General features: G+C 40.1%; 1 protein-coding gene across 5 annotated transcripts in view; it reads right to left on the bottom strand.

Moving 5' to 3' along the window:
- The window catches only part of galnt13 (UDP-N-acetyl-alpha-D-galactosamine:polypeptide N-acetylgalactosaminyltransferase 13), a 49,562-nt gene that overhangs the window by 15,939 nt on the left and 20,768 nt on the right, over nucleotides 1–12,855 (bottom strand). For all 5 annotated transcript variants that reach the window (XM_063005504.1, XM_063005501.1, XM_063005502.1 and 2 more), the window contains 3 exons: nucleotides 11,451–11,568; nucleotides 11,077–11,257; nucleotides 1,636–1,775 (listed from right to left, as the gene is read on the bottom strand). In XM_063005504.1, coding sequence (XP_062861574.1) covers nucleotides 1,636–1,775; nucleotides 11,077–11,257; nucleotides 11,451–11,568 — 439 coding nt within the window. The remainder of the gene's footprint in view (nucleotides 1–1,635; nucleotides 1,776–11,076; nucleotides 11,258–11,450; nucleotides 11,569–12,855) is intronic.

The raw sequence follows: 12,855 nt of genomic DNA, 5'->3' as shown, positions 1-12,855 counted from the left end.
AAACTAATTAGGACCCTGGCAGGGTAGCATGAATCACTAATGGCAGATTCACAAATACTACCTCTGCATGGCGTTAGAGAGGCTGATGAGTGACTGCTACATGCTGCTTGCTTTGACTATTCACACATTCAGTACTGGGAAAAAGTAATTGTTCCCTTTCTGCCTGCCACTGTTAATGTCAATGTGAGACAGTTACTGCTTTCAGCTCATTAAACAAACCTTTTATACAAAGAGAACTTGAGTAGATGTTTTTAGTAGGAGAAAGGAGTTAAGGAGTTAACTTCTCACAGACAGTAACAATAAGCAAGTACAGAAAGCTTTTCTGTACTTATAAGGAATGTGAGGAGGTTTGTGAAAGATGAACATGGATAATCAGGAGGAGCACATTGGGGATATTAAATATATGGTGGACTATTCCCATTAAGAAAGTACACTGGTTTTGTACTAACAACCATAGTAGTCTACATCTATTTATTTAAGTTTTAATGTCAAACACAGTCATGGACAATTTTGTATCTCCAATTTACCTCACTTGCATGTCTTTGGACTGTGGGAGGAAACCGGAGCTCCCAAAGGAAACCCCTGCAGACACTGGGAGAACATGCAAACTCCACAATGAAAGGACCCAGGCCGCGCCACCTGGGAATCAAACCCAGGACCTTCTTGTTGTGAGGTGACAGTGCTACCCACCCAGCCACTGTGCCACCCAGTCTACATCTAACAACTCTTCTGGGTAACAGAATGGATAATGGTCTATTATGCAAACCCACCACTGCTACTGACCGGTAGGGCATATATTCAAACATGATTGGTTATTTTGGGTGGCCAAAGCCTTGCAATGGACTGGCACCCTGTCCAGGGTATTCCTGCCTGTGTTTGCCGGTTAAACTAGACCCCCTGCGCCCCTGACCAAAATAAAGTAGTTGATAAAAATGAATGAATGAAATATCCATAAAAAAGGAATATAGAGTAGGCATAACCACATTGTGTACTTAAGTAAGTAAATGGTAAATGTATTTATTGTAAATAACTTGAGTGGTTCTTGCAACTAAATGTAAACAGACTTAAATTCTGACTGTGTAAATTAAGCCTAAGTATCTGGACGATACAGTAAACTATATTAAGTGGGCAGCACGATGGCTAAGTGGGTAGCACTGTCGCCTCACAGCAAGAAGGTCCTGGGTTCGATCCCCAGGTGGGGCGGTCCGGGTCCTTTCTGTGTGGAGTTTGCATGTTCTCACTGTGTCTGCATGGGTCTACTCTGGGTGCTCCGGTTTCCTCCCACAGTCCAAAGACATGCAAGTGAGGTCAATTGGAGATACTAAATTGTCCATGACTGTGTTCGATATAAGCTTAACCTTGTGTAAATGTAACCAAAGTGTAAAACATGACATTAAAATTCTAATAAAACAAAACAAACAAACTATATTAAGTTAGCAAATGCAGGTTAATATTAATCTAGATCAGGGTTAGCTTCACTTGTTCTAAAACCGCTTAAAAAAAATGACCTTATTTTTGTATTAATTAAAACTAACAAGGAACATCTAAGCATAGTAAGAGACTCTAAACAACAATTATAACCTACTAAAACAAATAATATTCTGCAAAGACAAGAACAAATATGATGGTGTATACCTCTCCGAGTGAGTAGTATCTGCGTGGTATCTGTGAGTCAGGGTAGATGTTCTCTAGATACCAGGAAAATGGTTTGCACTGCAGAGCTTCTCGCAGAGCCTTACGGGCTGATACATCTCCATAGTCCACTCGCATCACTCCTGAAGAAATACACTTTTATTACTGTACTGCACAGTACTATGAGCAGCATATAATAAACACAAAAGAGAAACAGTGTGTGTGTGTGTGTGTGTGTTTCTCTGCGTGGGTGCTTGTGTGGGTGCTTGTGTGGGTGTGTTCTGAATCCCCCTGTTCTCAACAGCAAAGTGATTTTACTAGAAAGTAACAATAATAAACTAGACTGTAGCTGAAAGATATTTGATACATATAGAAGGGCAGAAATACAGGGCTAAATGATCAAAAACAACAGCATTACAAATTGTGGGCATCACATAATGGCCCTATTGACTTCCGGTAATGAATATTGAGGTCCAATGAGGCCCAATTCAAAATTTAAAAAATTGCTAAGCAAGAGTCTTTTCGGGTTTTTGTACGTATGAAGGTATTGAATTGCTCAATCACAAATCACAAACACTAGGGGGAGCTTCTGTATCATATTACCTGTGTCTGTCAAAGATTTAATCTTTGCCTTTTTTTCAAAATATTGTTTTACCCCTTAAAAAGTTCTACCAACGTTTTATACTACGGGTCTAGACCCCAAAGAAAATAAGGATGTATAACTAAACTTTTCTGCAGATACACCAAATGAACAAAGACAATAACTGATGTAGTGTACTAGAAAGGTAGCCACATAGTAATGCTGATCCTTAGGCTTATTGTTAGTCTGTGGGACCTAAAGTTGGATTACTACATGAGTAAACCATTGTAATCTCAATAATCATCCTTAATTTGCTTTACCGGTGATGTGTTATATAAACACCCCCCAATGTTGCAATCATAAAGAAAACTATTGAGCTGGGGCGTATGGGATGCAGTCTAATGCGCTAGCCCACCAACTCAGAGTTAGAATCTCAGCTTTGCTATCGACTGGTCGGGCATCCACACTCATGCACGACTGGCCTGTACCCTTATGGGAGGGAAAAGGTTGAAAATTCTTCTATCTGAAAGATCTTCTATCTGAGGCCAGTGCAAAACTGGTACATTATTTATTTATTTATTTATTTTAATGCTCCAGCTGATTTTTTTTAGTACAAACTAGCATAAATAACTCAAAATACTTGAATGAATTCTCTGAGCACTTAAGGCGCCAAATTCACAAACGCCTTCAAACCTGTCGGCTTTTCTGAAAACATGTAATACCAAATCCCTCACCGCACCATATACAGCTCCCCTGCTGCCATTAACCTAGATGCTCATTTATCATTTTTGCACAGACTACTCTTCCACTGGGATATGTTTACAGTAATCCCTCCTACCATAACCCCCACCTTCCTTCCACTCACTCCCTCCTTAAAACCACCTACAATAGCACAGATACTAGCATTCAGGAGTAAATCATAATACTTCATCCATATACTGGCATATATAGATAAATGATTCTTTAACCTTGTAGCACAAGCTGGTTTTAGGGGAACACGTGAGACCAGAAAATGTCCTGCTCACGGGAGATTTTCAGAATACTAAATGACACACGATGGCAGGCTTAAATAAAAGATGGCAGATACATCAGCTTGGTGAAATGTGGGTCTTGCTGATGCCTACCAAACAGGGATAAATCTGGGCTGTGTGAAAGGCTCCCGTCAGCAGAAACCAGCATGATCGATGGGAATGGTATTTAACTGAAAATTTTTGGCCTGATGAGCAATCAAAAAATGCTGATTAACAGAAAAATTCCAGTAAGCATTGTGTGAGGCTCAGCTAATAGGGTGCTTCAAATTAACATCTAAAGATAATGCAAATACATCAACTTACTCTGAATTCAGAGATCACATGAGCATTGGCTTACGCCTCATTAGGTGTATAATGGAGATTAAAAGGCAATCCACACCAGACATAGATGCTACTATCCATAAACACAGAGAGGAATAAGAATCCTTTCATACAAATATAATACTGGCTGCTGTTATATTTAGGGATTGCCACAGGTGATCATTCTGGTCTGCATACCTGAGGTATTCCAGTTTTACACCAGGTGTCCTTCCTGATGCAACCCAATTTGTATCCAGGCTTGGGACCAGCACTGAGAGTGCATTGACAAAGGTACCACCCAATGCCAAAGCTGTTTGATCACCTAGATGTAGCCAATTATGTCTGTGTAAATGCCCAACCTGCCAACAGCACTGCTATGATTTACGATCCAGATCTCAGAGGTTGTGGGCTAGCATGTTTTGCGAACACGACATCCGAGCGCCTACTGATATGTAAAGACTATATCAACTTTTATTATAAAACCTTTTAAAGAAAACTGGACACATGCCATGAGGACTGTGAAGAATCAGCATAATTGTGTTCATTTCATTTCATCCAAATATCAGCAACAAGTATCACATATCAGTAACACAGAAGACAATAAAATGATATTGTTACTGACTTGATATAATGATATAGTTTTCTGACTTTGACTACTTCTCTCTGAAAATGTAGTGTGATAGCTATGCAGGAAGGGTGCATAGTTGTCACACTGAATAATCTCAAATACAAAACAAAAAGAACACAAAATACAGCCTTTACTTATTTATTTCTATCATTTCAATTATTAAAGAAAAAGGTTGTGCAACACCTACATCGTCCATGTAAAAAATTAATTGCCCCCTAAGCATAATAACTGGTTGTGCTACAAATAACAGCAACCTCTAAAACAAAATGCTTATGAAAACTGGAGAACAGTTAAATTTGGGTCCACTCTTGCAGAATCATCTTAATTTAGCCACACTGGAGGGCTTTTAAGAAAGAACTGCTATTGTAAGGTCCTGCCACAGCATCTCAAAATGACTCAAGCCAGGTCTTGGTGTGTTCCACTCAAAAATCTTTATTTAGTCTCTATCAAGCCATTGAGGGTTAAACTAGCTCTTGTTCTTTAAATTGTTGATTGGTTACCCAATTGTGCTTTAGAGCACAGACTGGTGACCAGACATCATCCTTTCGTAAAGTAAAAAATTCCATTGATTAGGCTTAAATTGTTTTAAAAAGTTTTCAAGTTCACCTTCTTAACACAATTAATGTGAACATTGTGCAAACTGCACATTAGACTATTATCTGCCTTTGTTTTTCTTGCATTTTTCTTCCATTTTCCTCTCGATTTAGTGCAGTCAATTTTGTCTTGCTGAGGGATGAGGGATACCCGATTGCATCCGAGGAGAGCATGTCACTGCACACGCCTCTTCTGACACGTGCCCAGCCCTCCTCTGCTCGCCCCTGCATTCTGCACAGGCGTCTCTTCCACCAGGCGTCTCGTCCACAGCATATGAAGACCCACTTACCCACACATAGTCCACACACATAGTCATCCCCTACAGACACGGTGGCCAATTAGTATCTGCTGCAGGCACTGAACTGAGGAGTTCAGAATCTTGGGCTGCGTCACCTGGGCGCCCTGTCTTGCTTTAATTTACTCAAACAGATTTAACTTGCAAGATAACTACTTCTGGATTCTTCTGCAGTAATGGCTTAAATTGTATATTTATAATAGTAAACATGCAAAAAAGATGCCGATCCTCTAAAGACCCTTTTAGAAAAAATGAGCGTGTAAATTAGGACCTTGATTTGGGACCAAATCAAATCCATTGTCCTTAAATGATTAATACAAACACACAGTTATACATGCAACAGATAAAAATTAAGCACTAAAGGAGCAAATATGTAATTAGAATAACTCTAATTATAATCAAAAATACAACAGATAATCAAAGAAGTACAGAAATGAACCCATCTGGTGTTTTTTTTAAACCTCAGTTTAGATTAGTAGGACTGTGCTGTGTGCATTTTCTAATTTGGGTTGTATGTGGAGACTTAACATTGGTCCAGGAGGTTAAGCACTAACATGATTACCTTCTTCCGTGAGAGCACTACAACGGATGCAAATTAACAATGCATGCTATTTATAGACAACACAAATCATTACAAAACATTGCTCTAATGTAAGCAAGCAGACTACAAGAGACAAGACATTACTCACACAGCACAGAATATAACCAAGATCAATGGGTCATAATCAAGTGTATAAGCGAACTGCATAAACAGACTAATGGCCATATGATATTCTGCTAACTGAGATAAATGGAAGCATCAAATCTAACATTTTCACTTATTTTCAGTAAATAAACAATACATTGGTGATTTGGGTGCTTCAATTGATAAAAAAAACGGATGTTAGGCACATGTGTACTTTTTTATATTAACAATGCATTTAGCAAAATGTGTGGTTGTGTGCTGTTGTGACAAAAGGCATTAATGACCAGATAACAAGCAAATTACATATTTTGAATTGTTTTATATTTTAGTCCAAAAAATTTATTTGATTAATTGACTGACCCCTTTACTGATCCCCAAAGGGAAATGGCATTGTTATAGCAGCAAATCACATACATCACAAACAGCAGAAACACAACTATCTAGTGCCAAAACAGACCTAAGGTAGTTTATATTTAAATAAAAACAATAAATCTATGAGACTATAACAATAAATAGTGCAACTTAAACATATTGTATAATTCCACTTGCAACAATTTTACAGTATAAAAAAAGCAATCTGGGTCCTTTCTGTTTGCAAGTACTCTTTATGTCCGTGTGGGTTTCCTCCCACAATGCAAAGACATGCTGTCAGTTTAATTGTGGATACAAAATTGCTCTAGGTGTGACTGTATATATATATACTGTATATATATATTGTATATACACTGATCAGCCATAACATTAAAACCACCTCCTTGTTTCTACACTCACTGTCCATTTTATCAGCTCCACTTACCATATAGAAGCACTTTGTAATTCTACAATAACTGACTGTAGTCCATCTGTTTCTCTGCATGCTTTGTTACCCCCCTTTCAGGCTGTTCTTTAATGTTCAGGACTCTCCCAGGACCACTACAGAGCAGGTATTATTTAAGTGTTGAATCATTCTAAGCACTGAAGTGACACTGACATGGTGGTGGTGTGTTAGTGTGTGTTGTGCTGGTATGAGTGGATCAGACACGGCAGCGCTGCTGGACTGTTTAAACACCTCACTGTCACTGTTGGACTGAGAATAGTCCACCAACCAAAAATATCCAGCCAACAGCGCCCGTAGGCAGCGTCCAGTGACCACTGATGAAGGTCTAGAAGATGACCAACTCAAACAGCAGCAATAGATAAGTGACCGTCTCTGACTTTACATCTACAAGGTGGTACAACTACTCAACTCATACCAGCACAACACACACTAACACACCACCACCATGTCAGTGTCACTGCAGTGCTGAGAATGATCCACCACCTAAATAATACCTGCTCTGTTGTGGTTCTGTGGGGGTCCTGACCACTGAAGAACAGGGTGAAAGCAGGCTAAAAAGGTATGTATAGAAACAGATGGACTACAGTCAGTAATTGTAGAACTACAAAATGCTTCTATATGGTTAGTGAAGGTGATGAAATGGACAGTGAGCGTAGAAACAAGGAGGTGGTTTTAATGTTATGCCTGATCAGTGTATATATATATATATATTTATATATATATATATATATATATATATATATATATATATATATATATATATATATATATATATATATATATATATATATATATATATATATATATATACACAGTGTATCACAAAAGTGAGTACACCCCTCACATTTCTGCAAATATTTCATTATATCTTTTCATGGGACAACACTATAGACATGAAACTTGGATATAACTTAGAGTAGTCAGTGTACAACTTGTATAGCAGTGTAGATTTACTGTCTTTTGAAAATAACTCAACACACAACCATTAATGTCTAAATGGCTGGCAACATAAGTGAGTATACCCCACAGTGAACATGTCCAAATTGTGCCCAAATGTGTCGTTGTCCCTCCCTGGTGTCGTGTGTCAAGGTCCCAGGTGTAAATGGGGAGCAGGGCTGTTAAATTTGGTGTTTTGGGTACAATTCTCTCATACTGGCCACTGGATATTCAACATGGCACCTCATGGCAAAGAACTCTCTGAGGATGTGAGAAATAGAATTGTTGCTCTCCACAAAGATGGCCTGGGCTATAAGAAGATTGCTAACACCCTGAAACTGAGCTACAGCATGGTGGCCAAGGTCACACTGCGGTTTTCCAGGACAGGTTCCACTCGGAACAGGCTTCGCCAGGGTCGACCAAAGAAGTCGAGTCCACGTGTTCGGCGTCATATCCAGAGGTTGGCTTTAAAAAATAGACACATGAGTGCTGCCAGCATTGCTGCAGAGGTTGAAGACATGGGAGGTCAGCCTGTCAGTGCTCAGACCATACGCCGCACACTGCATCAACTCGGTCTGCATGGTCGTCATCCCAGAAGGAAGCTGACGCACAAGAAAGCCCGCAAACAGTTTGCTGAAGACAAGCAGTCCAAGAACATGGATTACTGGAATGCCCTGTGGTCTGACGAGACCAAGATAAACTTGTTTGGCTCAGATGGTGTCCAGCATGTGTGGCGGCGCCCTGGTGAGAAGTACCAAGACAACTGTATCTTGCCTACAGTCAAGCATGGTGGTGGTAGCATCATGGTCTTGGGCTGCATGAGTGTTGCTGGCACTGGGGAGCTGCGGTTCATTGAGGGAAACATGAATTCCAACATGTACTGTGACATTCTGAAACAGAGCATGATCCCCTCCCTTCGAAAACTGGGCCTCATGGCAGTTTTCCAACAGGATAACGACCCCAAACACAACCTCCAAGATGACAACTGCCTTGCTGAGGAAGCTGAAGGTAAAGGTGATGGACTAAACCCAATTGAGCACCTGTGGCGCATCCTCAAGTGGAAGGTGGAGGAGTTCAAGGTGTCTAACATCCACCAGCTCCGTGATGTCATCATGGAGGAGTGGAAGAGGATTCCAGTAGCAACCTGTGCAGCTCTGGTGAATTCCATGCCCAGGAGGGTTAAGGCAGTGCTGGATAATAATGGTGGTCACACAAAATATTGACACTTTGGGCACAATTTGGACATGTTCACTGTGGGGTGTACTCACTTATGTTGCCAGCCATTTAGACATTAATGGCTGTGTGTTGAGTTATTTTCAGAAGACAGTAAATCTACACTGGTATACAAGTTGTACACTGACTACTCTAAGTTATATCCAAGTTTCATGTCTATAGTGTTGTCCCATGAAAAGATATAATAAAATATTTGCAGAAATGTGAGGGGTGTACTCACTTTTGTGATACACTGTGTATCACAAAAGTGAGTACACCCCTCACATTTCTGCAAATATTTCTTTATATCTTTTCATGGGACAACACTATAGACATGAAACTTGGATATAACTTAGAGTAGTCAGTGTACAGCTTGTATAGCAGTGTAGATTTACTGTCTTCTGAAAATAACTCAACACACAGCCATTAATGTCTAAATAGCTGGCAGCATAAGTGAGTACACCCCACAGTGAACATGTCCAAATTGTGCCCAAATGTGTCGTTGTCCCTCCCTGGTGTCATGTGTCAAGGTCCCAGGTGTAAATGGGGAGCAGGGCTGTTAAATTTGGTGTTTTGGGTACAATTCTCTCATACTGGCCACTGGATATTCAACATGGCACCTCATGGCAAAGAACTCTCTGAGGATGTGAGAAATAGAATTGTTGCTCTCCACAAAGATGGCCTGGGCTATAAGAAGATTGCTAACACCCTGAAACTGAGCTACAGCATGGTGGCCAAGGTCATACAGCGGTTTTCCAGGACAGGTTCCACTCGGAACAGGCTTCGCCAGGGTCGACCAAAGAAGTTGAGTCCACGTGTTCGGCGTCATATCCAGAGGTTGGCTTTAAAAAATAGACACATGAGTGCTGCCAGCATTGCTGCAGAGGTTGAAGACGTGGGAGGTCAGCCTGTCAGTGCTCAGACCATACGCCTCACACTGCATTAACTCGGTCTGCATGGTCGTCATCCCAGAAGGAAGCTGACGCACAAGAAAGCCAGCAAACAGTTTGCTGAAAACAAGCAGTCCAAGAACATGGATTACGGGAATGCCCTGTGGTCTGACGAGACCAAGATAAACTTGTTTGGCTCAGATGGTGTCCAGCATGTGTGGCGGCGCCCTGGTGAGAAGTACCAAGACAACTGTATCTTGCCTACAGTCAAGCATGGTGGTGGTAGCATCATGGTCTTGGGCTGCATGAGTGTTGCTGGCACTGGGGAGCTGCAGTTCATTGAGGGAAACATGAATTCCAACATGTACTGTGACATTCTGAAACAGAGCATGATCCCCTCCCTTCGAAAACTGAAGCTGAAGGTAAAGGTGATGGACTAAACCCAATTGAGCACCTGTGGCGCATCCTCAAGTGGAAGGTGGAGGAGTTCAAGGTGTCTAACATCCACCAGCTCCGTGATGTCATCATGGAGGAGTGGAAGAGGATTCCAGTAGCAACCTGTGCAGCTCTGGTGAATTCCATGCCCAGGAGGGTTAAGGCAGTGCTGGATAATAATGGTGGTCACACAAAATATTGACACTTTGGGCACAATTTGGACATGTTCACTGTGGGGTGTACTCACTTATGTTGCCAGCTTATGGCACACAGTTATGGCTGTGTGTTGAGTTATTTTCAGAAGACAGTAAATCTACACTGCTATACAAGCTGTACATTGACTACTCTAAGTTATATCCAAGTTTCATGTGAGGGGTGTACTCACTTTTGTGATACACTGTACACACACACACACACACTATATATGTGTGTCTCTGTGTGTGAGAGTGTGTTTGTCCTGTGATGGACTGGTGACCTGTCCAGGGTGTTTCCTACACTTTGCCCAGTGAATTGCACCCACCACAACCCTGACAAGGATAAAGTGGTGGTAAAACAGACAATAAATGAATAAATGAAAAAATACAGTGCAAGCCACTAGTAGAAAAACTTTTACTGAGCATTTGTCTTGTAAATGATACAATGTGTTTTACACCCTAAACCTCAAAGCTTTGCACCAACTACTTGGAACCAAATAATATTAGAAAGTGCTGACTGTGTTGGACTTTATGGTGGCACTTGAAGAAAGAACTCCAATCAGTAACATCACCCGACGCTCTAGGCAATATTGTGAAATCATGTTTCAATAACACGGATCATTAGATTTTGCACAATCGTGTGGAGCCCATGCCATCTCGTGTGAATGATGTCATTACAGCAAACGGGGGACACAACCAAAATACTAAGAAGCATGCTGATTATACCCTTGTCCCCTTAGTTGCCCTGAGTGAATGCAAAAATGTGAAGTGTTTAAAGAAAATGAAAGAATACATTTCATATGTATTGTATTATAAATTCTAGGGACTGGTCTCCAGCCATTGTTACCTGGTGATATGATGTAAAAGAAGTCTTTGAATTCATCCATCCAGACCTCCGCCAGCCGCCTGTTGTTCTTGTTAATTACTTGGCCAGTTCCACCAGGAAAACTGTAAGGTGTTGCCTTGCGAAACACATGGCCGACATGGGAACACGTGACAATCTCTAGAGATCCACCGCACTGCCAGATCTACACACAAAACAGTTGTAATGGATTAGGAATATACTGCAAACCAGTTGATAATACAACCACATACATCAATGAGCCAAAATATTAGGATTACCCGTGTGTTCAGATGTGCACATACTTTTGACCATGCAGTGTATTACTGGTATTAAAAACAGTATATATACTACCACAATGTGTGCAATGGTGGACATACCCTAAAGGAGATTTCCAAGTTCTCTCCTCCCCATATGTCCATTCCAGGATCATAGGTGCCAATCTCTTCGAAATAGGTTCGGTCAATAGAGAAGAGGCCACCAGCCATGGTAGGAGTTCTGTAAGAAGTAATTATACCGCAAACAACAAAGCAGATAAAACAAAATGGCAAATAAATGCATATATGCATGAATACATTTGCTTCCTAGACAACCTGACGTCATGTTTTTTACAGATATAAAAGGGTAAAATTACAAAATGTAACCAACATTGTGTTGTAAGTCTGTAGAGTAGACCCTTGACTTATGAATTTAATTGGTTCTGAAGGGCTGTTCTTAAGTCAAAATGTTCGTTAGTTAAACCTATTTTTCCCATAACAAATAATGTAAATAGAATTAATCCGTGCCAGACCTCCCAACCCACCCCCTTACCTAACCTTTCTAATGTCTTAAATGGTCTTTTTTGTTATAAATACAAGTATATTTTCCCTTAAATCTTAAATTATAGAATAGACATTCCTGTAATAAACAATAATAAACAACAATACACAATAGTAGTACTGTACTGTACATAAAAAACACACATCACATTTCAGTACAGTACGTGTGCTGTAACATACACCATAATACAATTTCTTCTTTTTTTTATTAATAAAATGTATCTACCAGAAACAACAATAACTCTCATATTTCTCTATTATTTCCTTCTTTATTTCAGTAGTGTTGTATTTTGTAGGTGCAATTGCACGAAAGAAAGAATACTTTACTCAGCCAACTTTCTTCTTCTCTCTCACTCACTGTCCCCTCTGTCTGATACACAGTGACAGCTACTGGCAGGAGTAATTATATAACAACAAATAGTAATAGATTCATTTTCTCACCATTACGCTTTCTCTGCAGCTTCTTTGGGGCCATTTTGATATTGAATTTTACAAAATATAAAGAAAACACTGAAAAAACACTGTCCGAATGTTTGCTCACTGTGTATATATATATATATATATATGTAGAGAGAGAGACGATCGGAGTGAACTTGTTCGTGACGTCACGTGTTTCGTTTGCGTGCGAATTTCGGTTCGTAATCCGAAATTTTTTTGTACGTTAAGTTGAAAAAAATAGCTCGTAACCCAAAATGTTTGTATGATAAACGGTTCATAAGGCAAGGGTCTACTGTATATGGATCTAACTGCTGCCACTTGATTTATAGAAAATGCTAATTCCGCTGTAAACAGCACACTGATCATGTCAGCTTGTCTAATTTAAAATCCATCAATACAACATAAGTAATTTCTCAGAGGAAAGCCTTCTGCTCAGTGCCTCATGCTCGGTGTCGTATTTCCATCCACTTCAAGCACATGATTCATCTAGAAATGGAGATGGTTGACATTGATTACAGGAGCTGAAAAA

Source organism: Trichomycterus rosablanca, chromosome 12, assembly GCF_030014385.1.
Source record: "Trichomycterus rosablanca isolate fTriRos1 chromosome 12, fTriRos1.hap1, whole genome shotgun sequence".
Taxonomy (NCBI): Eukaryota; Metazoa; Chordata; class Actinopteri; order Siluriformes; family Trichomycteridae; genus Trichomycterus; species Trichomycterus rosablanca.
The sequence above is the reverse complement of the archived record's forward strand: the minus strand, read 5'-3'. Positions and strand labels throughout refer to the sequence as shown.